This window comes from Sprattus sprattus, assembly GCF_963457725.1.
Source record: "Sprattus sprattus genome assembly, chromosome: 4".
In the NCBI taxonomy this organism is placed as follows: domain Eukaryota; kingdom Metazoa; phylum Chordata; class Actinopteri; order Clupeiformes; family Clupeidae; genus Sprattus; species Sprattus sprattus.
Window position 1 is genome coordinate 18,363,755 of NC_137923.1, and position 16,056 is coordinate 18,379,810.

General features: G+C 43.4%; 1 protein-coding gene across 1 annotated transcript; it reads left to right on the forward strand.

Moving 5' to 3' along the window:
- Positions 1 to 8,351: 8,351 nt before the first annotated feature.
- Positions 8,352 to 16,056, forward strand: LOC308364061 (protein FAM227A-like; the record flags this gene model as incomplete). Its single annotated transcript, XM_080837027.1, is given in 16 exon segments — positions 8,352 to 8,457; positions 8,668 to 8,753; positions 9,650 to 9,739; positions 10,493 to 10,636; positions 10,763 to 10,861; positions 11,268 to 11,372; positions 11,565 to 11,694; positions 11,945 to 12,052; positions 12,433 to 12,533; positions 13,421 to 13,511; positions 14,145 to 14,227; positions 14,523 to 14,690; position 14,693; positions 15,130 to 15,271; positions 15,545 to 15,617; positions 16,009 to 16,056. Coding segments are annotated over 16 exon segments (1,575 nt in total).

Here is a 16,056-nt window from a genome sequence, read left to right on the forward strand (position 1 = left end):
ACACGGCTCTTGAGGACCCAATTAGCGGTGTCACTTAACTGGTCATTAAAATGCACCCCAACAACACAGGGAGATGCTGTCCTCCATCTCTGGCCATTATGCACACTCCCTACTTAAACTCTTGATCACATGAATGTGAGCATGCTGAAGTTGTGGGTCAACCTTATTATCTGTGTCGCATTACAGGCAAGCCATTATCGTCCCTACCGTGCCAGCTAACACAAAGGACATTCATTAATGATATTTAACAGGCTGCACACATAATGTAACTCCACTCAATGACCCTTCTTTCCCTCTCCTCCATCAGTCTCTTTTTCTCTCTGGGAGTAGCCACTGGAACAGATGGATGGCACACAGTACATACAGGGGGAACAGGTGATGCTGTCCTGCAGACCAGGGCCTGATTTGTGCTTATCAACAAAAAGTGTCACAGCCACCATACCTGTCTGCCTTCTCCCAGTGCATCCTCGCCTGTTGTGCGTCCAGCATCCAAAAATCTGCCCAACGACACCCGATAATGCTCGTCTCCCGGACCTTACTACACCTCTCATCCCTCTTTATTTTTGTCTACTTCTCCTCTTCGCACCTTATCTCACCTCATATCCTGTGCTCCAGATTGGAAAGAAAATCCAATTCTGACTCCATATCCTGGCTGTCCACCACACAAACCACTGTGACATGGAGCAGGACTCATTGTTCAGCTCCCACAACACAGAATAACATCAGGTGATGCTAGCTTCCAATCTCTTTTTTTCCCGGCTAAATCAAATCTCTGAAGGTTTCTTTTCCGCATGAGAAGATACATGTAAACATGTCACTATTGCAGATTGAGATAGAAGACCAGGTTACCACATCAAACTCATACCTTTTGGAGTGGGTGTATTTTTCCTCACTCAACACAACACATATAAGGCTCGGTCTGGTGTGGGCTTTTCCCCATTAAACAAAGTCTTGTGGATGCCATGAGATCCCCCAATTAATGCACTGGTTGACTCTCAGGTTAATTTATTTTCTTTCTAAAGCCCTTGGTGATAGACTTAAATTAACCTTCCAATGGTACTCCAGAAGAAATGACAGAAGTATGTTAATTAGGAGCTTTCCTCTCCATACACCCCCTGTCTCAGCTGAATTGGTCAATCAGTGTTAAACCCCTAATAAAGCCATCAAGTCTATGTTAAATGGCTAATATATATATAGGTTTATTATAGCTAATGGCAGGTCTGAGGAAGGCTTATCACCCCCCCCCCCCCCCCCCCCCCCCCCTAAAAATAACGGCCCCAATAGCTGTGCCCATTAAGCCTGGCGTTAACTCTCCAATAACATAAGCAACAGGAGAGGAAAGAGGCACAAATTACCACCGAAAAGTCCTTAAGAGCCACAGAAGTGGGGCACAGCACACAAAAAAACAGATAGATAAAAATAAATAAATAAATCAGTGAAGTGTAATGCCTGAAGAGCATCCCTCGGTGGCTTCCGCCTGCAATCTCGAGCCGCATTTTTCATTTTTAATGGTGTGGTGTGAAACAGTTGGGGGTTGCTGGGGGTTGCATGGCCCTGCTGAACGGTGGATTTACGAGGTGCTCTAACCCCCCCCCCCCACACACACACACACACACACACACACCTCCACCTCCTCCAGCACCACTGCCCCCGCCACATCCAACCTCCTGATCTTATTTGTCATGTCCCAGCTTTCTGCACAGGCGAGGCGCCCTCTGACCCCGGGGTCATCTCTTGAGAAGGACTGCATCCCAAACCAATCAATTCCCTTTTTCTGTGCACACCTCTGAGAGAGGCACAGTGAGAGAGGGGACCTATAGGAGCAGTACTGTATCAGTGCAGCTACAGTATATCCACCCCACCCCACCCCCCTTTCACAAACACACACACTCAGAACAGCCACTTCACAGAGAATGACCATCCGTCGGCCACAATGCCAAACGAGCCTCCAGCTGAGTCTCATCAAGGCATGCATGTACTGGCTTACTCATGTCCACTATAGCAAGCTGGAGGGGGAGAGTTACTTCTGAGCAAATGCATCAGTACAGTTGTGGGTTGCTTTCGGCACACAATGGAGGGGGCACTTTAGTGTAAATGTTTTTCTTGATATATTACAACAGGAGTGGTCAGACGTGTGAATACAGAGGCTAGCACAATAATATGATTACCTGCCCAAGGTTCTGATGTGATGGTGTCGACCATTACAAAACAAACAAGGACTTAGTTATGTGATACTCTCAAGCAATGGGAAATATAATAACCCCAGATCTACCTTACAGAGCGGTTAAATAAGCATGTCTCTTCACAACCATCCATACATTCATCCATCTATTGTAAAGGGTTTGGAATAATAGTCAGTGAATGAAAAATAATTAATCCCTAACAAATAGAGCAACTACACTGACTTATTTCCAGTTCAGTTATAAACAAATATATGAGTTTCATTTAATTTTATATTATATTAACTTAGGTTCTATTTTCTTAATATCTAATTTATTTGCGAATACAATGTACTTTTGATATTAGCACACACTGTTACAAGATGTAGCCTACTTCAGCTTCTAGTAATAGCACACTGTTTGCGTAACGTATATGACTTTATTACTTATATGCTAATGAGGATCTAATACGATGTGTGACATTAACACAGACTCATATCAGCCAATGACTTGTGTATTTGTGCAGGGTAGACAGGGCGATTATCATGTCCGTGAAGGTGAAGGTCCACATCTCACGACAAGACACAAGAACGCAGTGACCTTTCCATCTCCATGCCTTAGTTATCCACATCGTTTATAAATGTCAGCATTCCTCAACATCCATTTGATTTTTTTCTCTCAATACAAACGATTGTTGCAAGTTTAGAGAGTGAAGGGATAACGTATACTCTGCTGTTCAGCGGAGCAGTCTTGTTTCGTCGTGAAGGGATTTATTTTCTGATACCAGCTTATGATAAAAATGGAGGCATGAAAATGAAATATCCTACTCAATAAAAACAAACACATACACACACCAACATTGGCGCGCACACACACACACACACACACACACACACACACACACCACACGCACACAAACACACACATGCAAACACACACACACAGCATAGTCCCCTGGGGGGACAGGATGGCTATTACGACCTGTGCTAGATCATGTCTTCATTCATCTTGCCCTGCCATGTGGCTCCGCAGTCATTCCAGGGATGTCTTAACAAGAGATGAGTGCAGATGGGTTTGCACAGGACATCTAGAAAAATAGCAAACATCACTGCCCCTCTTCTCATCACAACCCCCGAGGCCAAGGGCTAGAAACACGACTCCTGCAAAGGTGCGCAGAGTTCAGAGATCAAAAATACAACATTGCAAAAGACTCATTCCTTAGCCATTCAAACACTAAGCTATTGCTACTTTGTATGGTAAAGTTGGATTGCATAAAGCATTTCATAGAGACGCTACACTGGCTCATTTTCTGGGTGTGTATACTCCAATGCTGCCCTCTTAAGAATATGCTGACAGTGATCATTCAGGGCCATGGCTCCCACATTCTCCCAGGGGCCTTACAGAATTACAATTTTATCCTGCGGCCAGTCTGCCTCCTCTTGACACTATGTTCTACTGCCTTGGCCTATCAACTATGGCTGTGCCTGCCAGGCACTAAAAATCATATTAATAATACAGCAGTTTTCTTAGACATAGTGGACAGACAAAGAGTCACGAAAGCTATGTGAGGGGCTGCTAAATGTAGGCACCCTATTAATTGACCTGTCACTGGTGCCGTGAATGATGTTTCCTGTTCACTCGCTTTCTCTCCCTCCTTTCCTCCCTTCCTCAATCACCGTTTCTCTCTCTCTCTCTCTCTCTCTGTCTTTTTCAATTACTCTTTCTTCCTCGCTCTCTCTCTCTTTTTTCTCCTTGTCCTCGGCTGTCTGTGGTCTTCACACAGGCTCCCCTCCAGCTGTCACGGTGAGCTGCCAGTCCGCTGACCACCTCCACCCAGCCGTCGGCAGCCCTTTCAGGGAGCTCAGAGCCGGACTAGACTGCAATAGGGAGCCCTTGAGAGAAGGGAGACAGTTCATTATAAAGGTGAAGGAAAGAAGACATTGTTTTTTCCCCATTTAATGGAATGTGCTTAACCTCTTCCTTTTGGCTTATGAATGAATAGGGATGCTCTCGACTTATACATTTGCCACAATTATGTCCACAGGGACTCACTGGATACATTTTAATGGATGGTGTGACAGATAAGGAGACAGAAGTGGGGGAAGAGAGGAAGACGGAGACAAAAGGGAAATCATGGAAGAAAGGAGGGAAAAGAGATTTTTCAAAAATGATTTGCATCTCCCCCTCTCATGCTCGGTTGCCATAGTTATTCCCTTTGCTGCTTGAGTATCGGAGATTGATTAATAAGTAATTAGCCAACTTTGCTTCACGTGTTGTGTTTTCCCAGGTAGTCAGTCTACAGAGAGGAAACACAAGTGAACCTCGGTCTGATTCCAAATTAATAACAACATCATTCACTGTAAAGACTGTTATTGATCACATATCTCTTTTGCAAAGCTATGATAGACGGCACAACGGAGCTCTGATCTCCATCCAGCTGAGCCTTATTGCAGAGGAGCCCACATTCACAGGAAGAGCACAATAAATCTGGGTCTAAAAGCGACGCCGTCTGCTAGCGCTGTCCGCTATTAACACTGAGAGGGAGATAGATGGAGACATTTGTCACAAAAGCACAAAGAAGTGTGATTAATAATTCACATTCTATAATTAAATGCATTAACATTTTATAATTAAAGACATTTACCACTTTCAGGGTTAATTGGGGTGCCATCCACCTCAGAAAGTTGAGCATGTAAAGTATTCCAGGCAGACTCAGACTACTGTCTTTTAATTGGGCCTTGAGGAAAGGAACACTGAGAGTTTGAAGATGCTGAGGTTAAATGACGATAACGCAGAGAATCACAATAGATCTCATAAACGCGACATGCATCAAAGTAACAGAGTTGGATTAATAAGTCATAACTGGGTTACCGTCTTCAACATTCATTCGATGTAAGTTCACGAACCTGCTGCTATAAACGAAGATCCTGCACAACACACACCAGCCAGGCAGTCCACCTCCAAACCTCCACTTTGTTCATTATCTGATTTGGCAAACAGATAAAGCTCTCTTGGTGATAACAGCTCAGTGATTCCATCACTTTCTCCTGCCGAAAATGTTTCACAGGCAAGTGACAAGACTGTTAGTCACCCAGGGCATCTTCAAACAGTGTCTTACAAGGGCAGCACATCAACTGTAACTCAACAGTGGGAGTTCCACTAAAGTAATTCTCTGTCAGAGCTACCAGGCCTCCTGTGGTATAGGGCTGACACTTCCATTGTCACAGGCAGAGAAGAAGAACGAGCATTTATACAAACAAATCAGCCGGAGAGAGAGATTACTTTCCCTGCGTAAGGTTGTTCCATTACCATATACCATCTATTGGAATAATAGTCAATTACAATATCATTAGGTTGAATAGGACTGCTGTCATGAATGCTAAATGTGTTTCTGGAGAGACCTTGAAGCAGAGATTGTCGAGCATATTTTACAACTGTATGCTCACCGACTAAATTTATAATGGTGGTTAAGGTCCGTAATGAAACTGCTGAATCATAGCTGAAAGCATAATGTAAAACAAGCCTTTATAGTCTTTCATCCCGTATGCTGTATCACTGTCCTGTTTAACAGCTGATTGATAACGTAATTACATTTCAATTTCCCCCCAAAAATATAAGTGATCATGAACAAAACTCAAAACGCTGTTCAGTACAAAGCTTCACAGTTTTCAATTCACACTTAACAGTGTTTTTTTCATTCTCCTTTCTAATTTGTACTTTTGTTGGATATGTGGATATTCCATACAGTCTTATGTGGAGTTGCATTCAGCTCAGAGACAACATCATACTTACAAACCATTTTGCAGCCCCCAAAAACACACACACACACACACACACACACACACACACACACACACAAACACAAAGACATAGAGAGAGAGACCCCTAGGTGTCAGATGTAACCTTTTCCAGTGAATACCTCTTACCATGCAAAAGGGCAAGCTCTGTGTCAATAAATACCCCCCACACCCCCAAATGGCAATCACCTGATCCTCCAGTAAAATCTAACCATGTTGATGCGCAAAGAATTGCAGCACAAAAAAAATCCTACTGCAAATGTCAAGGTCTTTGTGTGTTTTCCCAAAGGCCTAGACTTAAGGTAAATCATACCCCCATCAGTCTTAGACCGATCTGCTCGACTATAGACGTGCTATAATAAATCGGTTGCCATTCGTGTGTGACAACAAATCACCTCAAACTCCAGTGGATTAGTCTGGTGTTGCCAACCCCTTTTTCGGCGTGTTTAATGTAGCCTGGAAACATTCCAATGGAAATTTAAATAATTGGATCAATGTTATGAATTTAAAGTAGACTGCTTTTGGAACATCTGACCACTCATGCAATATCACAGCACGTTTAAATGCTTTAATGTCTTTAATGACTACTTGTAGTATGTGGAAAGCAAGGAAAGTGGCAAATTTCATCTCTTCAAATGCCAGCATTCCACAAGTGGACCAATACCACAGATGCATTCAGCAGCGAATACCACAAAGATGAAATGATTGATCTGAACATGTCATCACTGGCTGGGATGGCGATGAGCAGTGGGGGGGATGAGACTCATAGGGAGATTCTCACCCCCAAATTGGAAAGGATGCTGTTTACAGAAGAAAAAATCTGATATTGTTGTGAAGGGCTGTTAGTATCCCCGCAACCAGCTTTCTCACCTAGCCTCAGTTGCGGATCCTATTACTTGCCAATTTCCAAGTCAATGATTTTTAATTTGTGCCATATTCCCTGGCTCCCGCGCTTGTTGAAGGAGTGATGGATGGCCTGTCTGGGAGCAAGTGGTGGGTGGGGGGCAAGGAGGAGAGGGTGGAAAGAGAGAGGAGAGGGTTCGGGGGTAAAGTTCCTCCTTCCTCACAAAACAGTTGTTCTGAGGAGCCAGTGATCCATGATCTGTTGACAGGTAGCTGATTACTGACACCAGGGTAGGGGAACCAACGGGGTGGGTGAAGGGGTGGTGGGCCTTTTCAATGCCTCTGAGGGGGCTGTATATATTCAGAAAAGAAAAACGGTTCATTAGAGAATGTAAGGGCCAAGTATAGGAGCTTGGCAGGGTAAGCTTAGCCTGTTGCTCAGATTCTGTTTGTTGGGTGGCAATCCACGACATTTAGACACCTCTCTTCTTCTCTCTTTTGCTCTCTCTCTTTTTCTCTCTCTGTCTCTCTCTCTGTCTCTCACACACACACACACACACACACACACACACACACACACACACACACACACACACACACACACACACACACACACACACACACAGAGAGAAGTACATAACATCAAACACACAAACGCATCACATTACACACACACACACACACACACAAAATCATCATGACTGTGTTTGATAATAGTCTTGAATCATATGGAAGAGTCAGGACACACAAGACAAGAGGGAGGGAGAATTCACTGCTTCAGTCACAGACAAACCAATTATTCTGTCTGCCAATTACTAGCAGACTCCACCACAGACGTTCAGCCAACCTGCCTGTGCCGTGTGTCTGAGATGCCTAAAGTCATCTCCAGAGTTTTAGTAACCACAGCAACTGCTGCTTGTGAAATTGTAAATCTTTTCAGAATCCAGAAGATCAAGCGGGGGGGGGGGGGGGGGGGGGGGGGGAGGGGGGGGGGGGGGGTTAATGAGACTTAATCTGAATTTGGCTCATGGGGTTTATTATCTTGCAACAGTGGTAGCTGACTGTGAACCTGCATGCAGACAACCCTCCAATCAGGTAAGGATATATATATATACACACACACACACATACGATCTGCTCGACTATGGAGTTCATATATTACACACTACAAACCAGAGAACAAAGCCATTTTGACTACTATTACTATATATTATTTATGTCTTTGTTGACTGACTGGCGTCACTGTTTCCTTAGTAACGGGTTATGGGACTCCAAGCAAACAACAGACAGAGCACTTGTTCCGAATCTTCTTGACCGAATGATTTAAGTTGTAGCAAAGATACAGGGAGATGCTTTGCAAAAATACTAAAAATGCCCTTTTAAAATATGTATCTGTCCGTTACAACTTAATTGTCTTTGCCATTTTATTATTTTGACCAACGGGTTAATAACGTTGATATCAGCTACTTCCAGGACTTTCTACGTCACCGTAATGCAGAACAGTATATGAAAGATTTAGCCTGAAATTGGTAGGAGTCAGCGCTGAGGTGAGATGGCGGAGATCAACGCTGTGTGTGCGCCTATGGTGGTGCATCAGGAAGACGTAAGCGAGAATGTCTCAGCACAGCGGAAACGGCAAAATATGCTGGAACCAGTGTGTATCTTTCCTTAAAGTTAAGTTGTCCTCTCTGAGGCATATCATATTTTCTTTTGTCTTTTGATATACCCTTCACCATAGACCACTTAGGCTACGCCTGTTTTGGTGAAACATTTAACCGATTTGACAGACTCAACAATATAAACAAATAGCTCATAGATCGCTAATCCTTATGTTCCTTAAGTGTATGTCCTTAACTGTTGTGTGACAGCATGTCTAATAGGGTCTATAAGTGAACTCAGTGACCGCATCTCTTCACTCCCCCTCCTGCCAAAGATGGGATATACAGATACACGGGTGAGCAATCTTTCAAAGAGACTCGTAGAATAAAACAAAAAAACTGTTAAATACGATATAAAATAACCTTCTAGTTTTCTTTTCCAGACTTTAAGTCTATCATAGACTCTGACTTGTCATGTCAGTCAGCACCATCTTTAGACAGATTTGGCTGCTCTTGAAACATTCACAGGGAGGAACAAAGCCTCACTCTCATGAGATAATACATCCATGCCATGCCTCTCTCCCTCTCTCTTTCTGTCTTTCTTTCTCCTTGCTTCACGCATAACATGAATCATCATCATTTTTAAATGTAAACATGACAGCCCCAAAGCATCATCTCCGTGTCTTATCTTGTTTGCATAGCTTTTTAAATTCAGTAGGCTACTGATTTAAAAAGAAGCTTCAGTATTCCCCATGATATTGATAGAATCATCATCACTGCCTTTGAAATATCCACAGCATCCGTACAACTGTGTAGTAGTCAAAATTGCTTTGTTCTCTGTAGTGTATAACATATAGGAACTCCATGTATGTGTAGGTGCACTTGTCCTCGCCCTTATCTTATGCCATTTTACTGATGCAATTATTATGATGATTATTGTTGTTGTTGTTATCACATGCTTATAATATTAACATGTTTTTCATGGTTCAAGGGCCCTAAACACAAAGAGTCAAAAGAGGCCAGCCAGCTCATCTTCACACCTCAAGGTGAGAAGAGAGCAGTAGCAGGTTGTGTTTGAGGCCTACATTTACCTTCAGCGGATCAGGACCTCAGATGGCTAGTTTGGGACTTAGCCTTTTAGACACAGCGGGAGTAGTGCATCTCACTTTCTCTCTCTCCCTCCCTCCCTCCCTCCCTTCCTTTCCCTCTTTCTCTCTTTCGTTGTTTTGTTTTCTCAGACAGGCAGGATAAGTTGTCGAGATGTGCCCGCCATAGCTCTCAGCAGGTGTCCCCTCCGCCTCCTCAGTCAAGCCAGAGCAGGAGCAACGTATCGACCGATAAGGTGAGAGGTGACGCAACAGTTTGGAGGTGGATTAAGACGAGAAGGGATTTAGAGCGTGGGCAAAGAAATACCCAGTTACGGTATCATAGAATAGCAGGTTATAGAGGTTAGAGGGATTTCTGTGTTTATTTGTTTTTCTGTATATTACCACACTATACCTAAGCTGTTCAGGACAGAGTGAAGTATCTGGAAATTGTGTTGGAAGTAATGCCTGAAAGTTTGTTGACCTGTTATCTTACATATCCGAGAAACACAATGAGATGTATTTTTCTTCAGTTGTCAGCTCAGGAAGCATATCTGTTGGTTCAGTACACACAGCCACAATCATGGGGAAGACTGCTGACTTGACACGACATTTTTTATTCTAACATTTTGAGATACTGGATTTTTATTTCCATGAGCTGTAAGCCGAACTCATCAAGATTAAATCAAAAATGGCTTGAAACATGCCACTTTATGTGTTATGATCCTAGAATATAATAAGGTGTCACTTTTTGAAATAAATGGCGGGGGAAAAATGATCTTTTCCACGATATTCATTTTTTTAGATGCACTTGTATATGGTTGCAGTACTCAGTAATAAACTGCACATATTCCCTAATGCAGGGAAATTCCAATCATGAAACAATCCCAAGTTTGGCTGTGTGACTTTATTATGAACTGTATTAACTAGCCCACCACACAGAGGATTACTGTAACTATCCATACCACACTTCTCAATGTTCATCATATCTCCCTTATGTGGTATATCAGCATGAAGGGGGTATGCCCAAGCTGGTGGAGCTGTACCAGTTCCCAGGGTTCAGTGAAGATGGCCTGACACCACTCCCCCACCACATATCTTTTTCCACTGTCGTTGCTCACGTGGTGCGGGCACAACACCGTCTCAGCCACAAGGTGCCATCTTCCATTAGCATTTTCAACCTTCATCATGTTCATCATGTTGTCATATTGATTTAAATGCTTATCCACTTACTGGCCTTGTGTGGAAGATGGTAGATGTAGTTCTTTTTATCCTCACAGCCCAGATATAAAGCTGCTTTTCAAAGTATACTGTCCTCTGGCCTGATGGAGCACTTTGTCACTGATGTGTTTTGGTGGCTGTTTCTTCAGAACTTTCAGGTGAGTCACTTATTTCAATTGCATGTTTGTCTAATTCCCTCAAAGCAACAGATCGTTCACATGAAAGGCAACAAATTGCACATCTAAAAAATAGCACTGAAAGCACACTGTAGCTGTTCTTCCCAAATAACTATTAGCATAGATCACATCTTTATATTGCTGACAATTGGTCAGAAGAGTCTGAAAACTGAAAACTTTTTAACTTGCATTTAAGGCTGCCAGTTGCACCTTTTGAATTGAAACATGTACGTCAAGCGTCTTTTTACTATTGAAGATGACAGTGTAAAATATACGGTGCCACTCTGGCATAATAGATAACACAGCTCTCCAGCTCTCTCTTTCTCTCTTTTTGTGTGTGTGTGTGTGTGTGTGTGTGTGTGTGTGTGTGTGTGTGTTTATCCTTCAGCCAGATGGACATGTACAAGACAACTTATTTTCTCGAATTGCAGAGAATTACATCAGAATCCTGACCCACAATCAGTCAACACGCATTGGCAATGTTTTTCTTCGGGTAAGTTGATTTCATCACACACACACTCACACACTCTCACACACACACACACACACACACGCACACGCACACGCACACGCACACACACACGCACACACACACACACACACACGCACACACACACACACACACACACACACACATTCTGTGTAACTTTTTGCATACCCTAACCAAAAACTTCCCTTTGTGTAGGAGTTCCCCCACACCCTGAGCCAAACTCTGTACAGCGCCTTCTGCTGCTGCTTCCCCCAGTCCTGCAGCACCATCCGCAGCGGCACATTCCCCCAAACGCTGTGCTCTACCGCCTACCAGTGGACAGGAGGTGAAATTGAAACCCTTTTTTGGAAACTGACGATCCTTAGGTCCCCCCACCAGCATGGTTCCAAACCCAAATCAAAACAAAGGGCCTGTGAACCCCCCTATCTCTGTGTATTTGCTTGTGTGGTTCTGTAACATATCCATCTGTGTTCAATGACATACGACATAATTAGAGCCCTCGCAGTCGGCAATGTAGGTCAGTGTGTCTTCGATGTAAATGAGCCTTCCTACCCCTTCCCTCTCTCACTCCCTAGGGGTTTGTCCTGCTCCTAATGTCTTCAGAAAGTGGAATATTGAGGCCCTGGAGCCAGACGAGGCCAGCAGCGCTGAGTTCGCTGCGGAGAACGAGAAAAAGGAAACAGGTGAGTGGTTACTTCCAACCCTGATAATCTTCCCTGAGCTGTTAAGGCTCAATGCTGCGTGTTGCTTTGCGGATGCTTATTATATTTCCTCCGCTTAGTAGCTGTGTTGCATATGCCTCTGCAATTGTGTGGAGTATTCATGCCTGACTCCTATTTGTAATGAATATGTTTCTCAAGGATGCAAAATTAGTCCCAGGGGAGGTGGAACTCCAAATCCTCTTACCACTCGGCTTCCTTGTTTGTGTGTGTATGAGAGTTTGTCTGTGTCCGTGTGTGTGTGTCTGTTGTGTGTGTGTCTTCTAGATTGGTTGTGTCGGTAAGTAATTTAGTGCTTTTTTCTCAGTTGTGTTTGTGTATATATTCTGCATGTATATTTGCAGAGTCTTGTTTGTCCCTGCTGGAATGCATGTTACCTGGTGCCTGTGCGTCCACCCAGCGTGACTGCCCTCCGTCCACTCTGACAGCTACCTGGAGGCCGATGGTTAGTTCTGCACAGAGGAGTGTAAACAGGACTGAGGACCAGGGGCGGCTCGTCCATAAGGGCGATTGGGGCGACGCACTGCCTTTGGGAAAAGGAAAAATCCTGATGTATAAATTAAATTTCCTTGTAAATCGCTTTGAATTGAAGGGTCTGCTAAACGACCAGATGTAAATGTAAATTTCATATTTTTTTTTTTTCGGACGGAGTCTACCACTAGACCGTCTGATATGCCTTTGAATGTCATTGTCCAATCAGGTAACAGCCAGGCAGTCAAGGCAAAAGTCGTGCTTCAAATGGCCTCGCCCTTTCGGGGATAATGAAAAAGTGGAATCATTTAATGTGGAGCTCATCATGTTTGCTTATGAAGGCTCCTGAATGTAACTTTTTTTCCAAAGCGTTCCACCTGTAACTTTTTACTCTAGCTATGTTGAAAGGGGGGAAGTATTACTGTTGGTTGCTGCCAATAGTGGACAAAAAGGTATTGCTGTATGAGTAAATCGGCTAACTTAATGTACCTACTGAATGGGTCGCCTTAATCATTATCAAAAAAATTGCACCCCTGAGAATTTTTTCAGGAGCCGCCACTGCTGAAGACATGTACCAGTGGCCTCTTTACACATAAGCAATCTGTCATTTCAGAGTATAATATGACATAATGATATAAAGCTAAACATGGCTCTCAATATCAAGCATTGATTACAAATCTAGATCTTTACCAGATTTAGATCTTTAGGATCTCTGGTAGAGCTCTGGTAATGTGAATATTATGTTCAACAAGGTACAAGTTCAAGATAGAGGTTTGATTTGGTGTTAAACTAAATGTGCGTATGGGAGAGGGAGTTTGGCATTTTCCAGAACTCACCTATCCTCCATTTACCATTATCCAGAGCCCAGTAGCTGAACCCAGTCACACCAGTTTTGAAGGGTCCTTTTCCAACGCCAAGGAGCAGACTATCAACAATCCGTCAGAGAAAGAAGGTTAGCCTGGCTAATCTATCTATCAGTGCACTAGTCCTCATAGGCCAGAGAGTAAAAAATATACATTCCAGAGAAACAAGTCAATGTTCATCTCATTCCAGAATTTTTGAAAAGCAGTTCTCAAAGATTCAACTTAAACTTAAAAATCGGCAGGCAGTTATTCTTCCATTAATGTTCCTCGGCAGCATGTGTGTGTGTCATAGACTGAGGATTTTTTCCCTCCTAACCTGTAGATGTCCTCAGTCTCTATTCATTTCAGCATCCAGTTTGTCCAGATGATGTTTGATTTATGTCACTTGTGCTTTGTTTGGATCTGTGTATTCAAGTTCCAGCTTCTGCCCGGTATTGTACTTGCATGCCAAGTTCCCTGCCTTGTTTCCTTTCCTAGTTTGGATTGGATTTTGGATTTGGACTTTTTCTTGACTTGTTTGTCTGATTTAAAAATAAATTATGAATAAAATAAAACTTTTCTGGCTCCTGGGGGAATTCTCTGCAAGTGCGTTCACTAACATCAGCGTAGTAGCTCAATGACCTGGGTTCAAGACCGGCTATTACTAGGTCTCCTGACTGTGTGTTTGTGTGTGTGTGTGTTGATACACCCAGTAATTCATTACACACTCTTGTCTGTTGCAGTAAAGAGCACAGGCTTAGAAGACATAAAAGGCTCTGACCAGAAGGCAGCCACTGACCACAGGAATCGGAAATCGACAAAGGAGGTCTGACCCAGCAATAACTCCCTCACACTGCCTCATACTGGGGACTTTGGAGCTTAAAGTTATTGTGCTGAAGTGTTGATGACTGGCATGCTATCAGTGCATTCTCTCAAACACACACACACACACGCGCACACACACTTTCTCTCGCTGTATGTCTGTCTCATATCCATACACACACTCTCTATCTCTCCCTGTCTGTCTCTCACGAACGCACACACACACACACACACACACTTTCTCTCCTACTTTGTCTCTGTTGAGCAGTTTGTTTTCCCGCCCTCTCCCCCTCCATCAGTCCCAGACTGGCTGGTACGAGCTGGAGTTCCACCGCTGTGTGTTTAACTTGTGGGGGAACAGTCCGCTGGTGCAGTATTACATGGAGAAACTCAAGATGGAGCCCAAGGTGGGACATGACATCCTGGTGCGGAGGACTCAGATCCACACTCTGCCTCCATATCCTTCATAAGTAGCTGTGTTTAGAGTCCAGTGTGCATTCCCCTCACCTCTACTGCAGTGAGAGATGTATTATGGTCTTTTACAACCACAATATGGGCTTAGGTATTTTAATAAAGTGAAGTTTAGATATTTTAAAACATGGCTGAAACCCACACGGTCTGGAAATGAACTAATTTGCAACTTAGTTTAAGATATGTGCACTATAGTACAAGACATTTTCAACATTCAAATGATTAGATATCTGTTAAATTGCTCAGACAATTAAAAACAAGAGAATGCTTGGCTTTCCTGCTGGCTCAAAAAAAAACATTAAGCCCCTCAATATGTCTCTGCATATGGATATGGTTGTATACATTATGACCACACATAGGTGTTAGGGCTGTTAAAACGTGTGGAGTTGTGTTACGGTATACGACCTTGACTGTGGGTGCTCACGGAGGATGCAGTGACATACCGGCAGCTTCTGCGCCAGTGCCGTGAGCGCTCAGCCGCGCGCTGGCACAACCTGAGGGCCATGAGGGCGCAGTGTGACCAAGACATGGCCGCTCTACAGCGCAGCAAGGCCGAGCATCGCCGCATCCTACTCAAGTATGGCTGCACCGCAGCACAGAAAACATGAAATGGCAAACAGTAGGGTGTAGTATAGATTGATAGTATTGCCGGTGTCAGAAAATAAACGTTCCCATTTATTTTCATCATCTCTGTATTAAAGTCTATTTTTAACGTCCCTTTTTTTCTGATATATGTGTGCCATGAATTGATGACCACACAAACATGCAACACATACAGCTGGATGTGTGTGGTGCTGACTCCATACCCTGGCTTACCCTCTGTATGTCTCCTTCCCTGCCTCACTCTCAGGAAGCAGAAGATGATTCTATCCCAGCGAAGCAGTGTGAAGCAGTTCTGCCAGAAGCTCTGCCCTGATGCCACCGTAAGCTCTACTGTCAAGTCCAGTTGTGTTTTTTAGGCCTAGGAAGTCTTTTTTACACATAACTGAGACTCTACACCTGTGTGGGTGTGTGGATGGGTATTGTTGGGATGATGAATGGTTGTTTGCCTTGGCTGATTCAGTTAAATGCTGTTGTATTGTACTGGCATTGTAGAAAATCTCTGTATGATTTTGAATATGTGGCTCATGGATTTGAAAATATAACTTGTCCAAAAGTCCCATTGCAAGCATACGAAATGATGTGGTATTTCTTGTAATCTGTCAACATCATAATTATCTAAAGTAAAGAAGAGTTCATCTTGGTGAGTGCACACGTGGTTTGTGTGTTTGTGTTACAATGTCAGTTTTGAATTGGAGGAAATGTCTTTTTCAGACTGAGGAGGAGGCAAACTTGCTCTCTGATAGCTCTTACCCTCAGTAG